General features: G+C 35.5%; 1 protein-coding gene across 1 annotated transcript in view; it reads left to right on the top strand.

Annotated features, from left to right (window-relative positions):
* PLCZ1 (phospholipase C zeta 1) overlaps positions 1-26,562 on the top strand; it is a gene marked incomplete at both ends in the record, with an annotated part of 53,033 nt that overhangs the window by 7,110 nt on the left and 19,361 nt on the right. The window contains 6 exons of the mRNA XM_082056125.1: positions 6,600-6,801; positions 8,433-8,577; positions 10,037-10,189; positions 22,472-22,699; positions 24,864-25,020; positions 26,445-26,561. Coding sequence (XP_081912251.1) covers positions 6,600-6,801; positions 8,433-8,577; positions 10,037-10,189; positions 22,472-22,699; positions 24,864-25,020; positions 26,445-26,561 — 1,002 coding nt within the window. The remainder of the gene's footprint in view (positions 1-6,599; positions 6,802-8,432; positions 8,578-10,036; positions 10,190-22,471; positions 22,700-24,863; positions 25,021-26,444; position 26,562) is intronic.

Raw genomic sequence — 26,562 nt, forward strand, 5'->3', positions numbered from 1 at the left:
AATGTTTAAAGTTGTCATAATAATATTCTGAAACCATTATGCAAAAAACCTCATACATTTCTTACTTTAAAAGCCTTATCTTACTTTTAATATATTTATTATTTTTTTCTTTCTCTGTTTTAATATATTTTTATATGCTCTCCTTTCTCTGCTCCCTACTTTTCTCTGTCATTTATTTTTTTTCCCTTGTCCTTCTACATATTCTGTTCCTCAACTCATTGTTGGTCATTACAAACCATTTTTTACTTTATTTTTCTTAGGGTTCTTAACTACCATTTTTCTTGTTAGCTCATTATACTGTCTCCTCTCACTTGAGTCATTTAGTGATAAAATATGCCCCTTCCCCCTCAAACCCAAAGACTTACATGTGCCCTTGAATTAATTGCAGAAGAAACACTATGTAAGATCTTCACAGCTCCTTCTGAATTATGGGGACTCTGAGATGAGTGGGGGTTTGTTGAGATCTATAATATGCATATTCTTCAGCTATTGAAAACTGCTTCAAGTTATGGTGTAACATTTCTGCTGAGTTTCACTGAACATAACTTGAGGCAGAAGTTGCAACTAAACTAAGAAGAGGAAATCTGAGCTAACTGCATTCTCTTGCAATCTGCTACTTCGTTCAGTGGAAAATGAATCTCAGACATTTAACTTAGTTTCCTTTGGTTCTCATTCTTTGATAAGGGGTGGAATTGATAACTGGTTAAGAAAAATAACCCCAAGAGGATAAAATCTTCCTTTTGGGATAATAACCCTGAAATATCAGCGTTGATTGCTTCCACTGTGGTGGAAAGAAGAAACTCGATCACTCTTTCAACAAGAAACAGAAGACATTTGGTGATTCATTAAGTGACTCAGTCCAGTAAGATCTACAAAACCTTTGATTCCTTATGCCATTACGTTATGAGGTTGCCTTTCAAATTAGAAGGTGTTTTATTGAATATATTCTACTCTTTGTGAGAATTACTGTGTTCACTAACGAATGATATGTTACCAGTTTGAAAGTTTTATTTTGTTTTGAGTTATCAGTTTTGATAGGAAAGTTAGTAGCTATCGAGCGGTTAAACAATGAAGACGGTTTAGTCAGTTAGAAAACACATTTGTAAATATCAATTAAAGTTTCTATTATTGAAATTTAATGTCTAGTTTAAGTTTCAGATGCTGAGCCAAATTCTTGTTTGTTTCTTCATCTGTGATAAAATTATTGGTCTTGTAATTGGAAATAGTCTTACTGAACAAAATAATAGCTGTATTGTTCATGCTCTTTTGAGTGAACTTAAACTCCCTCTCAAACATATTTATTGGAAAGTTCCAGATATGATTGACGTGATAGTTGATTCATATGGTATTCTGATAGACCATTTTGTGCAACTGTCATTCTGAATTTGGTAAAGGATATTCTTCATCAAGATGGTGTGTTGGACTCATCCTTGCCATCCTTGTCCTGTGAATCACAGAAAGTGGAAAGGACAGATTTTGACACTTGATTGACTGGTTCACTAATAGTAACAACCATTATATGATATACTCGATAGCACCAGTATATCCACATTAAGATGAAAACAGTGACTAGATTTTATATACAACGTTGATAAGTCCATCTATAACATTTAGTGCATCCCTACCATTTGCATGCAGAGATGACTTTTCAATGACATTAAGCCAAGTAACTCTGAATTAACTCTCTGAGCATACTGTAGCTAGTTCAGGAGCAGCTTTTCCATTTTTATTGCACAATTTAAATTTCTAATGCCAAAATGCTGCATTAACATACTTTTGTGTGTGTGTGTGTACTAAAGCGTGCATTTTTGGTTGAGGGAACCATTTTATGGAACTGAGCATAGAAGGGGTCAAAATGTGATTCACACCTGACAGTTATATCTTACTAACATCCAAAAGTCCATTTTTTTCTCAAAGAACATTTAATTATTTCTCCATTTTATTATTTATTTTGAAGAGAAGTCTTGAGTAATTAAATGAGATTAAAGAAAACATGCCAAACAAATGCTTTTTTTTTTTTAAGATTGGATCTCTTTAAAAAAAAAAAAGTTTCGCTCACTTTTCAGTATTTACGTGGACGGGATTAGAGTCGCAATGAGGATACAGTGCATTCTGCTATCATTTACAGTGTAGTGCCATTCGAAGACTTTGCTCGTCTCTGTATTTTCCTGCTAGTCAATACAAAAACAAGTCAAAAATACAATCCTGTCTTGAAAAACTTGCTTACTTTGTAAATAACAGTATAAGCTTGGTGCATCTGTCAGATAAGTAATTTGAGTAATCCAGAAGGTGTTTGTAAATTAAAAAAAAAATAATAAAAAATCATCAGTTTATTCCTAAGATACATATTATTTTAAACTTGTTTTTTTTGTGTGTGTGAGAGATAGACCAAGAGAGATAACGTGCATTTCCAGGAGACAACTTTTGATCCCATTGTCCAATGTAAACCAATTTTAATGGGGTAGAGACTTCAGTCAAATTCCTAGAGATTTCATAAAAAATCAGATGAAATAGGAAAAATGACTTAAAAATCTCGACTAAGACAATGGCTGAAGCTGGACTTATTACACAGAGAATTAAGATGTATAAAAAAGTGTGTAAATATGCAGCTTTAAGAAAAGCTTTCATGAAAATAAGACGATCGTGAGGTACAAGCCCTTTGAAAACTAAACTGCAACTCAGACTGCTACTTTATTCCAGTATGTACCAGTATTAGTTACAAGTATGGGTCAGGTGAAAAAAAAACTCCCTAGAATGTAAACTCAGAGTATAAAAGGTATAACAGTATTCTTACTTCAGCCAAGGCAATATTTCTGTCTTTACTGTTCATTTACAGTATAAATGTTTAAGTATGACTTTAAGTAGCTAAATTTTATGTTATGAAATTCCATCTGATAATGTTCCTGCCTTGAGCCTATTATTATTTGATGTTTTTAACAGTTATTGAAAGCCTCCTTCTTCCAATATAGCAGCATAACACCCTTGTCTCTGATTACAAGTATTTCTCAGGAGTTCACTCCTAAGATTTCCAGCAGACATACTTGTACCAGTTTCAATATCTCTGGTGGCCAAGTAACATAAATATTTAATTACTAATTTAGCTGTTGGGAAATAAAGAACACACACATTTAAACACATGGAAACCACCTTGCTCCCCATTCCCCAGGATCAGCTTCAGTTCAGGCTCCTCTCCTCCTCACTTCCTCATTTCCAGTCCAGACACCTCTCCTCCCAACCTTGTCAGGTTGTGCTCAGTCCCTTCAGCAAGGAAACAGGTGCTGAAGGAGGCTGTGGTCAATGTACAGTGATTACTTTCTGCTACTCCACCTTTCTCACACTTTTCTTTTGTTACTGCTTCTTTCTCCCTAGTTTTATCTGCTTCAGTGTGGGGCATCCACAGGCCTCAGTCCCTTCAGGGCAGCAAACATCTTATGAAAGCTTTCATTTTTTTCTTTCCATAAAGAATAGAATCACAGAATCATAGAGTGGTTTTACTTGGAAGAGACCCTCAAGATCGTCGAGTCCAACCATTAATCTAACACTGGCATTAAACCATGTCCCTAAGAACCTCATCTATATGTCTTTTAAACACCTCCAGGAATGGTGACTCAACCACTTCCCTGGGCAGCCCATTCCAATGCCTGACAAAAGAAAGAAAAATATTTTCAAAGAAGTTCCAAGATAAATAAGCAGAAGCAGAATGTAATAAACTCTAAAAAGCATAGGCGTATAATACAATCCAAGTCTTTCAAATATTCAGGTCATATCCATAATTCCTCTCTGATGTGGCAGTATTCGTATATAAGAAAGAGCTGGAATTTACCTTAACTGGAGAAGTCAGGAAAACCTTTCTTTTTAAGGATTATGTTTGGAGAAAAAGTATATTATTAATATGTTGTATTCCAGAATGTCCAAAAGGAGAGGGCAAGAAAAAAAGCTTTGAACTTTGTAAAAAACAAGAAGCTACAAAAAGACAGATATACTTTCTTGCTTTCTCTTTCTCTTTCTGCACCAAATGGGTATGTTTGCACAGTAACTACTGCTAAAGGATCCTAATGGAGAAAAAGACTGAGGTTCTGATCAGGAAGAAATGCAAGGCTTTGATGAAAATATGTTTTCACTGCAGAATACTTACGGAGATGCAGCCTTTCTTCTTTTAATGTAGAAGCAAAAAATACCTGCAAATGATCAGAAAATAGTATGACTGTGTGATTCCCAGAACTTAAAAAGCCTCCTCTTCCATTTCTAACTAGTTTTGATATGTTTATCAGACAAAGATAAGAAAGACTTCTAAAGAAACCCAGTATGTATCCTAAACTGTACTTGGTGCTGGTGAGGCTCCAACTCCGATCCTGTGCTCAGTTTTGGGCCCCTTACTACCAGAAAGACCTTGAGGTGCTGGAGAGAGTTCAGAGAAGGGCAACAAAGCTGATGAGGGGCCTGGAGCACAAGTCTGATGAGGAGCGGCTGAGGGAACTGGGGCTGTTTAGCCTGGAGAAAAGGAGGCTGAGGGGAGACCTCATTGCTGTCTACAACTCCCTGAAAGGAGGTTGTAACATAGAGGGTGTTGGTCTCTTCTCCTGAGTAACAAGTGACAGGATGAGAGGAAATGGACTCATGTTGCACCAGGAGAGGTTTAGAGTGATTATCGGGAAGAATTTCTTCACAGAAAAGGTTGTAAAGCACTGGAACAGGCTGTCCAGGGAAGAAATGGAGTCAACATCCCTGGAGGTGTTTAAAAGACATGTAGATGTGGCTCTTAGGGACATGGCTTAGTTCTAGATTTAGGTTATGTTTGTACTCAATGGTCTTGAGGGTCTCCTCCAATCAAAACGATCCAATGATTTGGTGATTCTGTGATGACAGGGAATAAGATTAGAAGTCAAAGTGATCTTGATGAATGGATAATATAATAAAGAAGGGTGGAGTTGAATAAAGAGAAGCACTATTTTCAATTTAGGGCATCAAACATCAAGAAGAAAGTTTGCCAAACAGAAAGTGTTGTGAAGAAACAACAAAAACTACCAGAAGTCTAAGAAAACCTAATCTTAACAGACAGATACAGTGAACCGGATTTATTTCTTCTGGAAAGCAGTGGAATGAATAGAAGTGCAATAGCAGTCTTCATATGTGTATAAGACCGTGAACAAAAAAGAAGAGGAACAGTACAAACCAGAACAAATATTTTGGATAGCAAGGATGTTTCAGAGTAAACTTTTTATTACTGAGGTTACTTAGGTACTGAAATGGGATTACTCTTGTGTCTGTGGAAGTCTTTAAGAATAGTGTTGACAGACTGCTGGTATGAATAACATTTGTATGGTTAAGGACAGCAGTGTGTGTATTTATGATGTCTGCAGGGCCTTCATCATTGTTTTCTATTTCAGTTTAGCATTTTAAAACATTGCGAAGTTTTCTAGTTGAAAAAAACTCTGTAAGTTAGAAATAGTTATGTTTCTTGTGTTACCATAATCAGAATGATTTTCATAAATTCTCATTCAGATAGAAAACTTTCAGTCTGTACACACACTGAAGACTGATAATTGCAATTCTAACTTGTAAGTTGTGATTTTTGTAGCTGTACTAAAAATTAACAGGTCAGATAAGCGGTTTTAATGGTTGGTTGGTTTGGTTTGTGTGGGTTTTTGCTGGTTTTGTTTGTGGTGGTTATTTTTGTTTTGTTTTTTTGACAAAAGTTTCTATGCATTGACCTCTTTAAGTTCTTGTTAACCTAAAGTGATCTTGGTTCACTAGCCTACTATGGCGACAATAACAAGGCCATTTTAGAGCCAGAACTGGGAAAAATTCCTGAATAATTCAAACTAGGTTATCTTTTGAAGCAAAGCTGACTTTTGAGATCATATCATTTGCAAAGTTATTAAATTTGAACCATGACATTGGAGAAGCAGTTGGCAGTATGACGGATGTGTTTGTCATTAAATCAGTTAAAACCGAAATGAATGGAATGAATATCACTGTTATGGAGGCAATTAGCACATTTTGGTTTAGATGCAGTAATATAATAAGCTTGATTTGCAATTCCTCTTTGTGGGCTGTCATTTATTTTGTTAAGATGCTCTTTTTATTTCAAATACTTCTAATTAAAGCATTATTTCATCAGTATTTATTTGGGACTTTCTGACACCGAGGAAGATATTTGGTGCTAGGTATCATAGTTTCAGCACCATTATTTTCACAATCTCCAACTGACATTTTGGAGAACAATTCCTGTTCTTTCTACAGAGAAAAGATTCTCTTTGTGCATTGACTGGTATGTTACCTTCCAAAACTAAACAACAAGTATTTTCCTTTATATTTAATTAGGACTACTGCAAACTCTTCTTACTGGTATCCACAGAAGAATAAAAATGTCAGAACACATTTATTCCCTCTCATAATTTTGAAACACAGCAATTCATCCCCAGAATCGCACACATCTGATATTTGTGTTTATATTGTTTGTTATGAATTTTAAAAAGCATTATGCTGTATAACCTCTAGCAATGTTCAGAATTGGCTATTAAAATTATGGGAAGTACATAGATATCACCATCAGTTTAATTTCCTATCAGAAATTTTTTGCTTTCTTTTGTATTCAGTCAGGAAAAGAAGACAGATGTCATTCGAAGGATTTATAAGGTACCTGAGCTCCGATGACTGTTCGGTATTTAAAAATGATTGCAGGACCGTCTACCAAGATATGAACCAGCCATTATGTGACTATTTTATTTCGTCTTCTCATAACACCTACTTGATATCTGACCAACTAATAGGGCCCAGTGATTTATGGGGATATACCAGGTACTGAGACACTGTTTTTAATATTTTAAACTTTTTTTTTTTATTTTTTAAGGAATACTAAGTCACATATAATCCTGCTTGTCAATGAGGAACAAAATCATCACAGATACAATTAGAAAATGCAACAGTGGTATTTTATTTTATACGTACACTTTTCAATATATTTGCCAAACCATCTGTTCATAGTCTGGAAACAATCTATTTTTTGCACTTACATCTCAAAAAATCAACCTTGCAGCAAATGAAATGTATAGTATGCTGCACAGTATGTGATTAATTCAGTTTTTAATCTCAACATGTCATGCAAAAATAAAAAAAAATCCCTGAAATAAATGTAAAATTCCTAGACAAATTCTAATCTGATCAATATACAGGATTTAAGGACACAGTATTATGGAATATGTCAAGGATATCTGTAATCAGTGTATGTTGCAATGTGGTCAGTTTAGAGGCAAGAACAAAATAAAAAAATGGATATTATAGTAGCCGGGAGAGAGAAGAAACTTTGTCTTTAAATGTGCAGCATATGACTCCAAGAAGAGATGGAAAGCAGGATGCCTTATTGCCAAGACACACTTAGAAGAGATGGTCGGGAAGAGAGAAAATGGGTTGTGTGATAAAGGCAATGCAGAGGGAATTTGGAAGACAGGTGTCCAGCATTCCGATTACTTTATACTACTTTAATGATGTGAAAGCAGTTGGAACCTTCACCTATCTAAACTTTTTTGTTTGGTTGTTCTCTGGATATTCTATAGTGTCTTGCAAGCATCAGAAACGCTAGTGATATTATTTCTAACAGTATTTAAAATATTATATTAATAGTCCATTGCTTTAAGTAATTGAAAAGACGGTATAAATACCCTCTCTTCCTCTTTATCTACTATTTGTGTAAGGAAAATATAGAATGCCGCAGCATCTTGGAAGCATCTTTGAGATACTGTTAGCATGTAAATGGCAGCATGTAAAAGACAGATTGTTAATTATGTTAAATACTCTACAAGAAATGTCTAAATTAATACAAGCCAAATATTAGAAATCTAAGACCTTTAAGGGGTGCCATTAATATACTAAAAACTAAACCAGAGTAAATTTAAGGCATCTGAGAAATTTTAACAATCCCCCTTAGAAATAAGGTGGAGGGAGACAACTGAATTATGTGAAGACCAAGCAAAACCTGATCTGCAAGTGCAATGCTGTTATTATCAAGTATAATGATTCTCAAACTTGCAGATGAATCCTGGAATAGTATTAAAAAAGGCCCTTTCAAAATTTCCCACTCTATTTTAAGCAATATTTTTCCATAATTTCAAAATTATTTTACTTATATCTTTGACTTTTGTTTTTAGTCTCTTAATAAAGGTTATTTGGACAATCCAACTTATTCCGTGGTGCTCTAATAAAGTGTGTTACCCAGCATGCCAAGATAAACAACAGAAAATAAAACTATCTCATGTCAGTATAATTCTATAGGATTTATTTTCTTTTGTGATGAAAAAGTAGTTTTTTTCTGCAATTATTCAATGTGCTTGTAATCAGAAATACAGCAACTTGTATAAGAGTGTGGTATCTTTCTTTTCACTGTTTGTCTTTTGTTTTGTTTTGTTTTGTTTTGTTTTTTCTTGTTTTTAAAGTGCCCTCTTAAAAGGATGTCGTTGCCTGGAAATTGACTGCTGGGATGGCTCCAACAATGAACCTGTTGTGTATCATGGTCACACTTTAACAAGCAAAATTCTTTTTCGTGCTGTAATTCAAGTGGTAGACAAGTATGCATTTACGGTATGTGTACATATATAGGTATGTTGGTTAATAAAGCCCAGGGATATGATTGCTGTGAGAGATTCCCCAGTGTAAGAAAATATGAAACAGAGACAGTGCTTGTGGTTGTGGGTATTGGTGAAATAAATCACAGGAAAAACATGCTATCTGTTCTTAATATCTTTTTTACATATTCTGTTGATAATGATTATAAATCAAACTTTGTGCAAGGAATTCAGAAGATCTTACTCAGATTGTTAGATGGAATTCTCAACTGAGGCCATTTAAGCAAGGATTGAATATAAAGTGAGCAACTACTTCAGAACGTCTGATGTTTTACTCTTTTATTATATCTTTTCATTTTTTTACTGCCCTTATTCTTCTCTTGCTATCAGTCTGCCTTATGACCTCTGCTTGAATTTACAAAATAGAGAAAAATGTTAGATTATAGCTTAATCTGAGACTTACTCTGTTTTCCATTTCCCCTCTTTTTACTTTGAATTCAAGGCCTGTTAAAGGTTACCATCTACTGCTGTCTTTTTGTCAGATGACTCATTAGGCCAACGTCCCCTCTGCCTATCTCTGGCAAAGCAGCAAGAGCTGCAGAGCTTTTGGCACTGTCTCAGTCTTTTGTATACATTCCTGGCAAAACTCCTACTCAAATGAAGTCCTGAATGACTATTAAGATAACTCATGCATTCAGGCTAGCAATATTTGTGTAAATACATACACCAATGATCATACATTTATATGGAAATTCATACATATTTATAGCCTCAGAATTAAGCAAAGCTATATTTTTCTGTTCTGATTTCTATATAAAATTTAATTAGCCTCCAATTTTAAAATATAATGAAAACATAAGTATGGTTTTATTTCACTGTTTTTCACAACTCATAAGATGTAACTCACCTGTTTTTGCTAATACACAGCATATTGCACTTAACTATAACACAAACTTCAGTTATTTTCTCTTCACTTTCTTTACATCCAACACTAACTAGTATGTTAAATACCCCTGACAAAGAATTTTCTATGGATTACTGGACAAATACACTTTAACATGTGCTTTCCAAGTATCAGCACAGATATTACCCAGTTCCTCTAACGAAGTATTACGTCCCTTTAAACTAATCTAAGCCAAGAAAGGTTGGACCAGATGATCCTTGAAGTTCCTTTCAATCTACTTTTTTTTTAATCTCTGCATATGTCTAGGCCCGTTTAACTCTCCTAAGCTTATTGAGGATGCATTTTTTTCTCTTCTTCAGTTGTGTTTCACTTTTCTGTAAATATTGTGAGGTTTTTTATTATGTTACTGAGCTGAAATGACTGACCTATATTCTGAAAGTTTTGAAAATAAAAGAAAATGCAGATTATTAAGGGGACTTTTGTAAGATACTTCGGGAAATAAGAAATTTTGGGAGGAAGACGGTGTCCTTTTTATTTATTAATAATAAAAGCCTTTAAATTTTGCTTCCAGGCATCTGACTATCCAGTGGTACTGTCTTTGGAGAACCACTGCAGCCCTACGCAGCAGGAAGTAATAGCAGAACATTTACAAAGTATTCTAGGTGACAAACTTCTTACTTCAACACTTGGTGATCCAGATGTGACTGAATTACCTTCCCCTGAGGTAATAACACGGATTTTCTCTGTGAAAGACAGGGAAAAACACCTCTTTTTTTTTTTTTTTTTTTTTTTTTAATTTTCTGAAACTGAATTTATGAAACTGCTCATCTGGGGTCTGAAATAGACTTCAAGTGCTAACAAAAATAAACAACACAAAAAAAAACCCACATGAAAAGATAAAGAAAAGACAAAGCAAAAATTAAGCATGTGGACTGATAGAGAAGGTTTTGTTTAAAGAAAAAGTATTTTCAATACAATGTTGCAGCATGTTTTTGTTAAAAGCTAACATACTAACATTTTGCAAAGCCTTAGATCATGCAGTTCACATCAATCCAACATGTGGTGCTTTGGATGCATTAAAAGCTTTATGTTATTTTATAAAAGTTTTATTTTATTTTATACACAAATATAGTTAAGTTTGCCTCTTCCCTTTTCTCTGAAATGAGGCTTCCAGTGTTTTAGTTTTAAAAGAAGAAACAAAATATAAATTTTTAAACAACATTGTGCTTTGAAACAAAATTTTAAAATATTTTCTTTAAACATATTATGGTGTCTTTTTTTTTCTGCTAATTTATTTTTTGTTCCTTAGATTGAAAGAATTTCCTAAAATTTAAACATGTTATTGAAATGGAAACCAGAATATATATATATATATATGTATTTTTTTTGTCAAAAACAACGTTGATGGAACTATTTCATCAAGTTCTGTTACTGCAAAAACATTGTTTCTTTCTCAGTGTTTGTCAGCTGGTGGCTTGAGACCCCTGGGATATGAAGTCAGAAAAGGCAATTAGATGAGTGTTGAAAATTTTATTGGAAACTACAACAAATAAATTCCATTGTTCCAGTCTTTGCACATAATTTTCTTTCAAGGACGAAAGATTTTTTTTGTTAATCTCTTATAACACAAATACATGCATACATACCAGATAGGTACTTACGCTTATCACTGTTATCAGTGATATATCAGATATATTTTATACCTTTTTTTTCAGTAATCAAAAAAGGAACAATGCAAATTAAAATGTGGGTAGGAAACACTGTCATAAGGCAGGACAACACACAGATGTCTTTTTTTAAAGGAGTTATTATGGAAAAAAAATTTGGAAGTGGTGTCTCCAAAAGTCTTGCTACAGTATTACCATACCGTTATATTTTCATAGCAATGTTGTAAATATATCTAATATCTATCTAAATAAATTTCTCAATAAGCCAATATATTTTTTTTACATTGTAGCATTATATTTTTTATATCACACTCTCCATTATCACTTTGCAAACCTGAAAACTGTTCTGTAAAGTAAAAAACAGATAAACTGTATTAAACATCAGGGTTTGTTTTAAAGCTTCTCATAGCATAGCTGCATTTGGTCCAACAGATGTTGAAGGATCATATGTTCTCTGTAGCAAGCACAAAATCAGTGTACTGCATCTGAATCATGGAGTCTCATACTTAGAAATACTACTACTTAAAAATACTACTTTCTATGAGATTTGTCCCTTACCGTATGTTTCCTATGATATATGGAATTCATACTTCATATTTCCATAGCTTGGAGTTTTCATAAGTCAGCTCTGTAGAATTGTTTGCCAGGAAATGCGTTGGTGGGTTCCATATCTATTCCTCACTTAAATGTACGTGGTTCAGGTGCGATTCATTCTACAGAACTTTTAATCTTTTAAAGTTATGTGAAATGTATTCTACATCTGTGTATTATGTAAGAGTTACCTAAATAATACCACTGCCCTCAGGTGATTTACAAAAACCTGAATTTAATAAATCATTATGTTGAGAATGAACAAGGATCAGGATAATTTCCATTTCTCCTAGCTGCTCTGATCAAATATGTAACAAAAATCAATAGGATTTTATTTTGTGATAGAAATATGTAGTTATGATTAAATTTGCAAGTAGAGTAGTAAGCTTGACTTTTGGCTAGCATCTTCTTGAAGAATCACTTTTGGTCCATGTTCAAAAGGAGTTTAGTGGCATCACATCCTTAAACCTTGGAACCTGGTGCATATTCAAGGCCTGGGTAAATTCATTATCATTTGAGTGAGCCAGATGCTGAACTTAATCTTAAGCCTGCTTTACTTAAGTACGGCAAAATAGATGTTACAGAACCATAAATGGTGAATTTTAAATGCTGTTGGTAAGAAGGGTTCTCCGTATTAAAAAAAAATATAGTTGCCATATACATAATATACTGTTCCACATTTTCCAAGACAGAGCAATAACAAGACTAGGGAAGAAGCTACTGCCTCTTGTATGGTTCTACAGGAACCCAGCTGGTAAAGCCATCCCAGGAAGAAAATGGTATCAGAGGTGTTAACATCAGTAACAACATAAAAGCATTGTTCTTTAAACATGACAGCCTCTGGTTTCTAATAAAAGTCCAAGAAAATACAGTGTCAGGATGGTTAATGTTCATTGTAATTGCCCAGATATGAGATTGGTTCCACAGAATGATAAGTGTTCATTGATGTGGCTCAAGCACAGTAAATACACTTGCATAGAGGCTGATGCAACTGATAGCCTAATAACTCATTTTTTAAAAAATTACCATGAATAATGCACTTAAGGGAATTGGTGTACCTCCCTACATGAGTACTTCGACTAGCCAGCACTGTGCCCTTGTGGCCAGGAAGGCCAATGGCATCCTGGGGTGTATTACAAGGTGGGTGGTTAGTAGATTGAGAGAGGTCCTCCTTCCCCTCTACTCTGCCCTGGTGAGACCACATCTGGAATATTGTGTCTAGTTCTTGGTCCCTCAGTTCAAGAAGGACAGGGAACTGCTGGAGAGGGTCCAGCGTAGGGCAACAAAGATGATTAAGGGAGTGAAGCACCTCCCTTATGAAGAAAGGCTAAGGCAGCCTGGGTCTCTTTAGTTTGGAGGAGACTGAGGGGTGACCTTATTAATGTTTATAAATATATAAAGGGTGAGTGCCATGACAAGGGGTAATGGGATCAAGCTGGAACACAAGAGGTTCCACTTAAATTTGAGAAGAAACTTCTTCTCAGTGGTGGTGACAGAGCACTGGAACAGGCTGCCCAGGGAGGTTGTGGAGTCTCCTTCTCTGGAGACATTCAAAACACACCTGGACATGTTCCTGTGTGACCTCACCTAGGCGTTCCTGCTCCAGCAGGGAGATTGGACTAGATGATCTTTTGAGGTCCCTTCCAATCCCAAACATACTGTGATACTGTGATACTGTGATAACAAAACTCTTATCAGACACCTGTATCTATCTCTATTATATTCACACACAACAAAAAGGGAAAGCTTTGAAATCAGTTTTCTCTTTTGAAACTTTCCAATGTAACTCATCTGTATTTGTGAACCTGTTTCTTTCATTGAACGTTGAAATTTAAAAAAATAAGAATGAGAAAATATTTAAAAACAAGTAACGTTTGTAAAAGAAATTACAATTTAGCCCACTAATAGATCTGAAGTTTTGTTAGTAAAGTCCTGTTCAGCACGTTCTGTGGTCAACATACATTACTTCTTTATTATTAGATCATACTATTCTTTATTTTTAGAATCACATAATAATAGAATCATAGAATAGTTTGTATTGGAAGGGACCTTCAAAGGTCATCTAGTCCAACCCCCCTGCAATGAGCAGGGGCATCTTCAACTAGATCAGGTTGCTCAGAGTCCTCTCCAGCCTGGTCTTGAATGTCTCCAGGGATGGGGCATCTACCACCTCTCTGGGCAATCTGTTCCAGTATTTTACTACCCTCATTGAAAAAAATTTCATTATGTCTAACCTTTACTTTAAAACCATTACCCTGTCTCATATCACAACAGGCCCTGCTGAAAAGTCTGTCCCTATCTTTCTTATAGGTCCTTTTTAAGTACTGAAAGATCACAATAAGGTCTCTCCAGAGCCTTCTCTTCTCCAGGCTGAACAACCCCAACCCTCTCAGCCTGTCCTCATAGAAAGGGTGTCACAGCTCTCTGACCATCTTGGTGACCTCCTTTGTACCGTCTCTGACAGGTCCATGTCTGTCCTGTACCGAGGGCTCCAGAGCTGGTTGCCGGACTCCAGGTGGGGTCTCACCAGCGTGAAACAGAGAGACAGAATCACCTCCCTGGACCTGCTGGCCACATTCCTTTTGATGCAGCCTTCTGCATATGACTGCAGCCTTCTGCATATGACTGGCCTTCTGGGCAAGTGCACATTGCCAGCTCATGTCCAATCTTTCATCCACCAGTATCCCCAAGTTCTTCTCCACAGGGCTGCTCTCAATCTCTTCATCCCCCAGCCTGTATTGATACCAGAGGTTGCCCTGACCCAGGTGCAGGACCTTGCACTTGGCCTTGTTGATCTCCAGGAGGTTCACTTGGGCCCATTTCTTGAGCTTGTCCAGGTTCCTCTGCATGGCATCACATCCTTCATGTGTGTCAACTGCACCACTCAGCTTGGTGTCATCCACAAACTTGCTGAAGGTATACTTGATCCCACTGTCTATGTCATTGATGAAGATGTCGAACTGTACTGGTCCCAGTATGGACCCCTGAGGGACATCACTTGTTACCTGTGTCCATTCAGACTTTGTGCCATCAACTGCTACTTTCTGAATGTGACCATCCAGCCAGTTCCTCATCTACCCAACAGTCCACCCATCAAATCCATAACTCTCCAGTTTAGAAAGAATGATATTGTGGGGGGCCCCATCAAAGTCCAGATAGATGACATCCATAGCCCTTCTTTTGTCCACTGATGTAGTTACTCCATTGCAGAAGGCCACTAGGTTGGTCAAGGAGGACTTGCCCTTGATGAAGCCATGCTGGCTGTCTCAAATCACCTCCCTGTGCTTTAGCATAGCTTCTAAGAGGATCTGTTCCATGATCTTCCCTGGCACAGAGATGGGGCTGACAGGACAGTAGTTCATGGGGTTCTCCTTTCTACTCTTTTTTAAAAATGGGTGCGATGTTTCCCTTTCTCCAGTCACCAGGGATTTCCCCTGACTGCCAGGACTTCTCAAATATCATGGAGAGTGTCTTGGCAACTATATCAGTGTCTTCGGGACTCTGCAATGCATCTCATCAGTTCCCACAGACTTACGTATGTTAGCTTTTTCTTTAGCGTGTTTATTGGATATGCTTTTAAAGTCTGTTCTAAATATTAATTTTAAATGATTATTTCTTCAGTGTTTTGTTTTTGTTTTTGTTTTTTGTTTTTTTTTGGGGGGGATGTTATGCTGTCTTATATTAAAGCAAAATAAAAATAAGTGGTGAATTGCTTATATGCTAAAATATTTTTTTATCTTGATTATAAATTAACATGAACGTCACACTAAAGTATTTCAGTATTAAGGTGAATATACATCAAGTCACTTTACTATGTGTGTGTGTATATATATATGAATTTATATATATATATGAATTTAATTACTCTTAGTTTAAAAATTAAGGTATCTGGATTTACAGTGTTTTACCTCAATTTTCCCTTCAATCTTGTTTACCTTCTTGTGTTATATTCACTGACATTGAATTGAGTTCCACTCTCCTTCCTTCTTGCCTTCTTGGCAAGGAAAACGGGAGGAATTGAAAAGGTATAGAGACTTTCACTCTTTCTTGAAATTAACAATAACCACAAAGACCTTTTTTTATAATATGCCCTGTTAGAAAATATTCCAATAGGACACAGCACAAACCTCTTTATTTCTACACATGCATTACATGCCTATAAATGCGACAGGTATACTTCTGTCCCTCAAGTCCTCTGATCATCTGCATCACAACAAGGTATTGATCACTTAGTTGTCACCTCTTGTGTTCATAACCTGTGCTGTTGCATTCTTTGCTAGGCTTTCAGTCCTCCTTCCCTTTTCTCTCAGATCTCTTTGGCAAGAACCTTCAACCTCCAGCTTCTCCCTGTCACATGAGACTGAAACATGTTTCTTGAGTGGGAAATCTTTCTCATCTGACAGCTGCTATTGTTCCTAGTTTTGCTCCTCCTGTGAAAAAGTACATGCAGCTCATGAAAGGCTTCCATTTAATATCCACTTCTCAATGTTCTTCAAGATCTGAATCATATGGTGCCCTTATCTGTACATGAAGTGGAATATCACATAATTTCTCCAAACACTTCATAGAAACATTTGCCAATTACAGGTTCTTGTTTAGATCTTGGAGGTTTGGAGATCTCCTCTGTGGTCTGATTTATCTTCTACTTATTTTCTAAGTAGGTTTTGCGCTACACCTTTGTCAGCTGAGATGATTGTGTGTGTCTGGAAGAAAGATTAAAATGCAGAGCAAACCCACTCTTAGCTGTTTCCTTGGACCAGAGCTCATGCATGATGTCTCCTACCATTGTAATTTTAATTGAAAATCACAAGGAGGTCCAGAAAAGAAAATTGGATGGTCACTGAAAGCTACTGCTGTCTGTTTTTTCCCAACACCCACTTACTCTGAAACCCAAACCCAGAAAATTTCAGGAAAATAGGTTTTTTTTACATCTTGTTCTCAGACATACGTTCACCCTGCAGCTGACTATATTAATACTGTTAATTCCATGGAATATTACTGTGTTCTGTAACATCTCAACAGACAGTTCTTCCTCTACATGTAAAGAGAAGGCTTTTGCACTGTTTCATTCTTTCACACCCCCCTTATCAACTGAGATAAAATGAAGCCACACTTCAGCTTCACCGATCTCTTTGACCCTATCTATCCTCTTACCTCCTTGCCACACAGAAATTTTGTCACCCAGAGCAACCAAACCACTACAATCCTCTCCTGGCAGTCTTGGCCACTATGGTGATTCCAAAGAGATTTCATTAACTTCTTTAATATCCACTGGAGTATCAGGTCCTTTGAAACAGATGTGACATTAAATTATATTTGGCATCACTGACTGGCACCAGAGATCTCTGCCAATTGCACTGTCCCTCCTGGATTACGCGGATAAAAAGTGAACAGAATGTGGTATCTTGTGCAGCAATTTGTAGATGAATTTAGGAAATCCTAGAAGTGAGATCAATTTTTTCTTACCCTGCTGAATCCCTCTTCTCTAACAGGTTTGACAGCTACTGAAAGAAAAACATGTCAGATGTAACACATAAAAAAAGAATGTAAATGCATTGATGCTTTTGATGAAGGTGTGTTCCTCAATTATTTTTCATCATAGTACATCAAGCTATCTTACACTGCTGTCATGGTATATAAATGAAGTACTTGGGAATTTTACATTATTTGCAGGTTTCCTATCACAAAATTGCAAAGACATATTGATGCATTGTTAACTGACAGTGAAGTGGCAACTATTGTTATTTTGCAAGTCTGTTTAATAATCTTTTTGAGAAAGATTCATAGAAAGTCTCTGGTAGAAATTTATGCTATCTGGGAATTTTAAATCCTACTAGTATATTAGGGGGAAAACCAACAAACCCTGTAGCTACAACTCCACCTTTTTCTTCACCTGTATCTACTCAGTATACAAAGGAGCTTTCCATATGCAGTCACTGTTTTCCCAGAATAGACATGGTTTTCCATGAATGCATCAGTCTGTATGAATCAAGTACAACAGTCTCTGACATCTAGATGTAACATTTGAGTGGACGTCTAAGAGATTCATGTTGCTACTGCAGTTTCTTCCATTCTCTCTGATGACCCTTCTCACTGAGAAACTTTCAAAACTTGGTCATACCTGGCTGTCTATAATCTCTGACAAATAGGTACTTCTAGCTGTCTGTACTGTCTGACAAAAAGGTAATAGTCTGATGAAGCTGTGGCTACATGATTCAACTTTCAGTCTCACCATCTTCAAAATTTCATCTCCCATACCTTTGTATAGGGTTTTACAGTCTTATTTTCTTGTCATTGAAAAAGTAGGGCACTCAGAAATTGAAGATCAAGACTGTTTGAGCACATATAATTCTGTTGCTTCAGTGATGAGATTCACTCCTATTTTTTGACCTACAAGTCACATATGCAAATGTCTTGATCGAGTCTTTACATCAGAAATATATTTGCTCCATAGCGGGTCAAAAACATTTCCAGTCCACTATTTTGCATCTCAATTTACATTTAGCATCTATTCTTTAAAAAATGGGAAGTTGTTGAAAATGTAGCATGACTTGGTGATGACCTCAAAACCAAGAAAGTCAATATTGTTTGTAATAAAATTTCTGAATTCTTTAGATTTGGCTCAGGCTTTTCTCAGTGGTGCACAGTGAAATGGCTAGAGGCAGTGGGGAACAAACTGGAACACAAGAAATTCCATTTAAACATGAGAAAAAGAATTGTCACTGTGAGGATAGTCGGGCACTGGAGCAGGTTGCCCAGAGATATTATGGAGTCTCTATCCCGGAGATACTTAAAACCTGACTGAACACAGCTGTAACTCTTACTGACCCTGCTTTGACCAAGAGGGTCAGACTAGATGGTTTCCAGGGGTTCCTTCCAAACTGAGCCATTCTGTACTTAAATGATATGTTTTCCTGGTTTGACTTTGGACCTGCCTTGTGACTTGTCTGTCAGTCACTGGGCTGCTTCCCGAAACTTGCCTACCATCACCAGACCTGCTCTACTTGTTTTATTGTTGCCCTAGTTGGTAAGGGCATTACCCCATGTCTGACATCACCCTCAGTTCCTAGGTCACCTTGTGTAGCTGCTGGTCCTTGTTACTCTCTGAGTTGTTGTTCATTCTTGAATGAGAAGCAGCAGGTTGTTTAACAGTGATTTGCAAGAGCTTTGCAGGTCATTTACATCCCATTTTTTTGACTTAAAAGTGTCTAAGAAATGGAAAATAATTTGCACTGGACCTTTTTCCAAGACTACTGTCAGATGTCTTTTTGATACCATGGTTGGGAAAGTCTGTATGTGTTTTCATATTTCTCTTACATCTGATGGAGTCCTCATGTAAAACAGGGCGAGGCATCGCCAGCTAGGGGTCCTGTTTTTCAATGGGATCTAAAATTACTGCCAACAGTTATAATAGGTCAAGCCTCTGAGCCATCGGCAAACTGATACTCTCTCTGTCTTTGAAGTTTGTTTCCTGAGTGGCACTCTTTCAAGTAGACAAATGAGAAATAATATATTGTAAAACGGTTTTTAAGGACAGATTGTTTCTTAGAACACATACACTTTAACCCAGGATTGTGTCAGGTTTTCACTTCATCCAGAAAATTGACTGCCAGTGTCGCCCCTCCCAATTTCTATCTTTAGGCATGTTTTCTGCTTTTTAAAAAATATATTTTTAATAAAAGGACATTTAGAAAGATTCTCTCATATATTTTGTGTCTACTGCAAAGCACAACACAGAACTGGAATTTTTCAATGTAGGGGACTTCTCACTAGGTGACTGTATCATATGAAAGGTTGTTATGAGATAGCTAAAAAGGTGGCTCTGGTATAATTAATATCCATCTAACTAGAGCTCAGACATTACTGGTAATATTGATTTGAAATATCTCAATAACTGTGATTTATAAGGCTGCCACAAAGACATCCCTTCACACATTCACTAAGCATGTTTCTCTTCTTGAATCATTGAAGAATGCTGGTGTTGGGGTTTTTTTCAACAGTTGCACTTAACAGAAGTGTCCAGTCATTTTCATTCAACATAAATTTGGTCAATGACTCAAAAACTTCCTTCATGTTACACTTCTCGGAAAGTGTCACATTTTAACCCTATGTCAATATTTAAGACAGTAACATAATTCTTGAAATAAAAAATATGTAAAACTTTAAGCCAATTTCAACCTTGTGAGTTAGCAATATTTTCAGGATTTTATGTTGCTCTTACTAAGCACCTGCAGTTGGTCAGGAGAGGAGAAGAGAGAAAAACATGCTAAGTTCAAATAAAGGAAGATATTGTGTTTTTCATACTCATGACCCAAATCCAGGGTTTATTCTCTACATTTCTGAGGACTGAATTTTTTCCCTTTTTTCATTCATTGCAGCAATCAGGAGGTGGGTTTGCCTGATCCTTTCCAAAGTGTTCGTGATTTTGTCTTACAGCTTTGTATCACTTCAGCTGTTCTGAAGCTGTTCTGTACATCATAGTAACCAGAATACCTATTTAGTACAATAACTAAGTTTTGTGCATTTAATTATTTAAATATCTGTTCCAATTGATAGTACTTGGAGGCTTTCGCTTATACCAGTCCTATAATGCTCTAGGAAAGATCAATTATTGTTTCACATATTTATTCTTTTTTTTTTATTATTATTATGCTTACAGTTTATATATGAGTACGTAGTAAACATGTATTTTTAAAATATTTTCTATTTTATACTTAAACTACAAAAGATAAGTTATAGTGAATGTTCAAACTCTCAGGTCATTATCTGCTTAAAAGATATAGAGATTTGTACAAAAAGAAGCCATGTGCTTGACACTGCTGATTACTAATTAAAGAACTCAAATTTCACATAGTCCCTGATTTTGTCACCATACATTTGTCGTCAGTTTTTTTGAAGCTCAGACTTAAAATCCATAGTATATCTTTTCAATTCACAGTTCAATTTCAGTGATTTGGCTTAAGTTTATTAGAATCTGCTTCTGGCCAAAAAATAGCAAAATTTATTTTTGCTACAGTATTTTCTGTAACTGTTTCTGAAAAGAGAGTTTGATTTTAATATGTTATCTTTATAAGAAAAAATATTTGTTCTACTTCAGGGTATTTACATTTTTGTTAAGAGTTCCTAAACAGAATTTTAGAAACTATCTAACTTAAAATATCATGGCCTATTTTTATATGGTGACACAGATGATGTTTTTTTTTAACCTAAAGCAGGTTTCGGCACAGGCAGCTGAAATATTCATAGAAAGGTTTTCCTTCCCTTGTATAATAGACTTTTTTTTTTTTAAATTTTAACTTGTGGAATTAAATCTCACCTATTAATAACAAAATAGATGACAAAATGTAAATAGAATTCCTTTTAAATATTGGGAAATACAAAGATGCTGAGGAAAATTCAGAACTCTTTAAAATATGAGTAGCATTACTCACATCAAAACCCTTCTAAAAATACCACAGGAAAAAAAAAATGAGTGCATCAATAAGAAATGAAGGAAATGTTAAAGGGCATCCTTATTCTGAATCACCAGAGCAGAGAGACTAATCAAATCTCACACTAGTGTGGCATTGATAGATATTAAGTATAGGATATCTTGTTCCACTGGTACACTGACAAACTACTAGTACAAGATCTGAAGTGATAAGGGGATTATCAGCAATGGAGATTGCAATGTAAATAAATTAAATGTCTATTTCTTTGCCTTTGGCTCTAATTTCTGTTATAAATATTTGGATATATATATATGTTTCTGTCATCCATGCTTTTCATATTTACTTAATGGATACCTTAAAATACAATATTTCAGTTATCTTTTATTTAACGTATAAATATTTGTTCCTTGTTTCTGTAACCTTCCCAAAGTATAGCCTTCCTTTTCACTAGTGCATATAAAACTTTAAGCAATATTTTTGTGGATCACTTTATCCAAGAACATAAGCAAGTCCTGTTGCTCACTGTAAGTTCCTGTGCACAGAGATGAATGTCTGCTATATAATAACTGTTTTACTATTAATATTATTTCATAAATCTAAGTGAAATTTATACTCATAGGATCCAGGCTCATAGATGAAAGCCGTCTGATTAGAAATTATAACCTTTAATGATTTTTTTTCCTACAGTTTTTATTTTGGAAGTTGAAACATGCCCATTTAAAAACAGAGAAACTGCTTAGGCAATAAATTTTCAAACTCTGTTATGTTCCCTGACCAGGTAAGATCAGCGTGAGGATCCACTGTGTAATGACATAACAAGGAAAGTTTTTATTTGGTACACTAGATAGATGTGCACAATGCACTAATCAAATAATGTAAGAAATTTCCAGGAGCTGCAATGATAACAAAACAAATCCGATTAATATCAGATACATATCTTTAAATCTATAAAAATGGATTAATGCATAGTACAAAAATTTACTTTCTATGTCTTACCTTTCCATCACCTCTAACACTTAACTTCTTACCTTAATCTTGCCCACAGTTTTAGTATCTGTTTTTCTGACTGGTGGAGAGCCTTTTTTCCTGGCATGGGCTTAAATATTTGTATTCTGTTTTGTGCTTTGATCTCCAGGTTCTGTTTGTTTTACTTGCTTTTGACTTCTGCCTCACTGATATCTGTCTTAATTCCATTGTTTTACCTCACTTCATTATATTAAATAAACAGCTTTGAATGTGGGTTAAACAATGCATATGAAAACCTGCAATTAGACCATACATCATTTTAGTCATTACTGTTTAACCTCTTTTGTACAGGCATTAAAATTCAAAATTCTGATTAAAAATAAAAAAGTTGGAACAATTGAGGAAGGTATGCTCAGGAGAAATCTTGACCGTCAGGGTGAGACAGTAGAAATTACTGATTCTGAAAATCTGTCTGATGAAGATGAGACTGATGAAACAGCCCCTCTTGTCTCAAAGAGTGATTCCTCAAAAAGAAAAAGTGACCGTAGATCTTCGCCCCTACCTCGAAAAAAATCAAAGGTAATTTTTATCTCATCTGAATTTAGAAAACATATAGATGTATGCCAGCCCAGCATTTTCTTAAAAAAAGAAGGAATTTATTATATTATAATAGAGACTAAATTTAAAAGGTAGGCTTTAAAAAAACTTAGAGCAATATATTTTGAAATAATATTTTTTAACTCAAGGTTTCAGAGTATTCCTGATTCTTAAAAGACATGCCAAACTGGAGCATATTTTAGTAGCCAACTAAAAGGCAGCCTTTCCCTGCACTCCCATCCTGAACTCCACCTGCATTTTTCACTTCCAAAACTTGTGCTTGTCCCAGGTGCTCAATACCACAATAGATCTAGTATAAAGTTGCTTGACTGCTTTGTTGGACTCAAGAAACTCCTGGAATTACGTGTGGAGAACTTTCATAGCAGTCCCTGATGAAAAAGAATGAAGGACAGAGACAAATACTTCTTCCTGCAGTCCACCAGTCTGCCACGGAAATTTTGAGGAGTTCCCATTCCCCTAGTTTCTTCTGTTCTGGATTTAGACGGGACACTAGGTGTAAGGTTCTGGTTGTGCTAAAACATTTTTAAGCATTTATAATAGAAAAGGTCTACATTCATCATGTAGAGACAACATTAAATACTATTTCTGAGACCATAAAAATTGGATGCAATTTACTTTTTAATACTCAAATTTAACTTACTTTTTAATCAAGTAGTAATTCTCTGCCACGGAAATTTCTTCCTCCATCATGATTCAAACTGCTTATTTCAAATTTATTCAGCAGGCAGGAAGCACCCAGTATCCAGTCACTTTTGCACATTATGCTCTGATTATGTGAATGCCAATAGACTGGCATTGCTCCTCAGGTGTCATTGGTTTCCCTGAGAGCCAGTGTCTCTTCCTCTGTATTTCTTTTCTCTAACAGATTTGAAGGTCAAGATCTTTTCTTTTTCTTTCCATCTGATATAGAGACATAGTAAAGAAAAATTCTGAGAAAGGATGGAGATTTCCTTGAGCAGGGAATAACAAATTTCCAGATAATAGGGTCATACATATTTGTAACATCATGTTACAGACCAGAATGTATACCACATACATCTTAATTAACAGTAGCAACAACAGATGTCTGGTAATGTTTCAAATGCAGAAGAGACAATGGTTTCCAGGGTCCCACTCTAGTGCTCTGTTGGGGGGTGGGAGAGGATTTGAATCCACACCCAAGATACATTGTTGATGTTGTCTTAAGCTGTCTTAAGCTGTGTCACTGCCTTCCACATCCTGAGAGTTCCATTATTTTGGAGTTCTGTGCCAGTAGGCTCCTGGTGCTCCATATGGCACATAGCTCCAGAATAATTAATGCACTTGAACTTTGCATAGTTTAAGCAGGAAATGCCTGTTATTTCATCAGAGGAGAATTAATTGGCCTTCAAAAGCTTTATGAAATGTAAACATTATTAGTACTACCAGCTCTTTGCTGGTTACTACCACTGATTAGCTCACAAGTTCAAATAAAAGGAAGAGGTCACATAGTACCTCAGTTTAAGAGATAAGAACCTCATAAAATTTGAGTTACTTCATTGTGTAGCAGCCTTTGCTTTTGCTTGCTTTGCTAATGGAGTAAGGCTAAAGAAAAACTTTGGCCAAAGAACTTCCCATCTTCATTAAGAACAGAGTTTTCCTAACTTCAGAGAAATATTTGGAGGAATATACGTATGATTGATTTGCTTGGCACGGTAAAATATTCTCCTCCTATTCTTACATTTTGTTGTAGAGTTTGTGCCATTCATGTATAGATCCTGCTGCTCTTTTTTATATTAACATATATTTTATATAAGTAATGTTAAGAGCCATTAAAAATTATGTTAGTTCACATACCAGTCTCAGAAGCAGGGAAATGACAAAGCTGTCGAACAGAACACTGTGCTAGGAACCATTGGAAACATGTCTCCATTTACACTACATCTGCTATGATGAACATAGAGACAATAACCTTAATTGCCTCTGACTGGATTAACTCTCACTATCAAGTCATATCTTAAGCTCAGATATTCATTAACTGTGACACATTTTCCCATGCTTTATGCATCCAAAATGACAGTTTTTTTCTGAATTGTTAATAATAATACTGAAACAAATGTTATTGTAAGTTTGTTATTCTTCCATTTTTTAATATTATGATTATTAGATGAAGAAGAAAAAACTTGCCCTTGCGTTGTCGGACCTTGTGATTTATACCAAATCGCAGAAGTTTGTGAGCTTCGAGCATTCTCTAGAAAATCAGAAGTGCTATGAAAATAATTCGATTGGAGAGGTTCGAGCACGAAAATTTATAAAACATTCAGGTAATATCTTTTTATTTAATCAGATAAAAGTTACAACGGCACTATGGTTCACTGTTGAGGCACTGGAAGGGTTAAAATTTAATGAAACACATGCTGTACAATTTATTTTGGTTGTTTTTATTAAATTATTTTAGAAATAGTTTTATTTGGGTTTAGATATAATTTTATTCAGTTGGTTTTACTATATTGGTTTAGAAATATCTTGTCATTTGCACTGCCTTTTTGTATTTCAGTTGTTTCTGTGAAGAAAATTGAAACCCAGCTTTGTTTTAATTTCATGTAGTATTAGGAGGACAAATATTAACATAATATACCAAATGCATTAATACATTTTGGTTCATTATTTTCTGCATCAAATAATTTGGAAGTTCAGTCAATACTTGAAAATATGTGGAATAGATTTCACCCTCCCCATATATGGTCTGTAGTACTCATGGGATTTGGGCATGCAGTACCATTGGCTTTGATGATAACTGCAGATAAGAGAATCCACATTGATGGAATAAATAAACTCCGTGGCAGGCAGTTTGTCCCATCTGACCAGATATTTCATACCAGCCAGGCTGGATTACTCAAAACTCATTCTGTGCTGCAGCATCTCTGTTTGGTGCAGCCAATGCAATGCAGCCTTTGTTGTTTAACTCCAGTTGTCTGCCCACGCAGGGAGTGGGGGACGGAGGAGAATGGAAAGGATCAGAGTGATGATCCTGGAAATGTAAAGCTTTCTGTTTAATTATGAAACAGGAATAGTGTAGATAGAAGTCATTTGAAGTTTTCCACATCTGTTTAGTTTATGCCTTTGTGGGAGGGAACACTGCTAGGAGGAAGAAAATCAACTCACTTGAATACTTAGCACCTTCTGAAGATTATAAAGAAATCAATTAGATGTCTTTTAGAAATGTGCTGTTCACTTATTGAGAGATTATTCCGTCATGTTATTTAAACCTCAAAACAGCAATCATGCTAAGATCATCCTGGGATGACTTTTTTTCCTATTGGGCTTTTTGATTAGTTCCTTGTTTTGTGCATTTCCAATTTTCCATGAGAACACAGTGGGCTTTAGTATAAAAGTCACCTAACAAAGAGGTGAAGAAATAGAATATTTCCATGAAGGAATGATCCTTGGTTATTGAGCCTTTATAAAATGTCTGCACTATAGACAGAAATACTATCACATTCAAATATACACTAAATACACATTTTAAAGTTTTAAAATGGGATATCAGCAATATCTCAAAATGGCTGATATACTAATTTTAAAATGGATAGAAATGTCCTAAAATATAAATACATTTATATGATACACTGATCATATAAAAATACTTGGATCAGATTATTATATTTTTATTATTATTTTTTTCAGATATGATCACTTTATTAATAAAGTTTTTCTCACAGAGGTTTTATCATTCTATTTTTTTCAGCCCGGGAGTTTATTTCACACACTTCAAGATTCCTTACAAGAATCTACCCCAAAGGAACAAGAACGAACTCTTCAAATTATAATCCTCAGGAGTTCTGGAATGTGGGATGTCAAATGGG

Source organism: Streptopelia decaocto (genome assembly GCF_964273445.1).
Source record: "Streptopelia decaocto genome assembly, chromosome: 1".
NCBI classification, from domain to species: Eukaryota; Metazoa; Chordata; class Aves; order Columbiformes; family Columbidae; genus Streptopelia; species Streptopelia decaocto.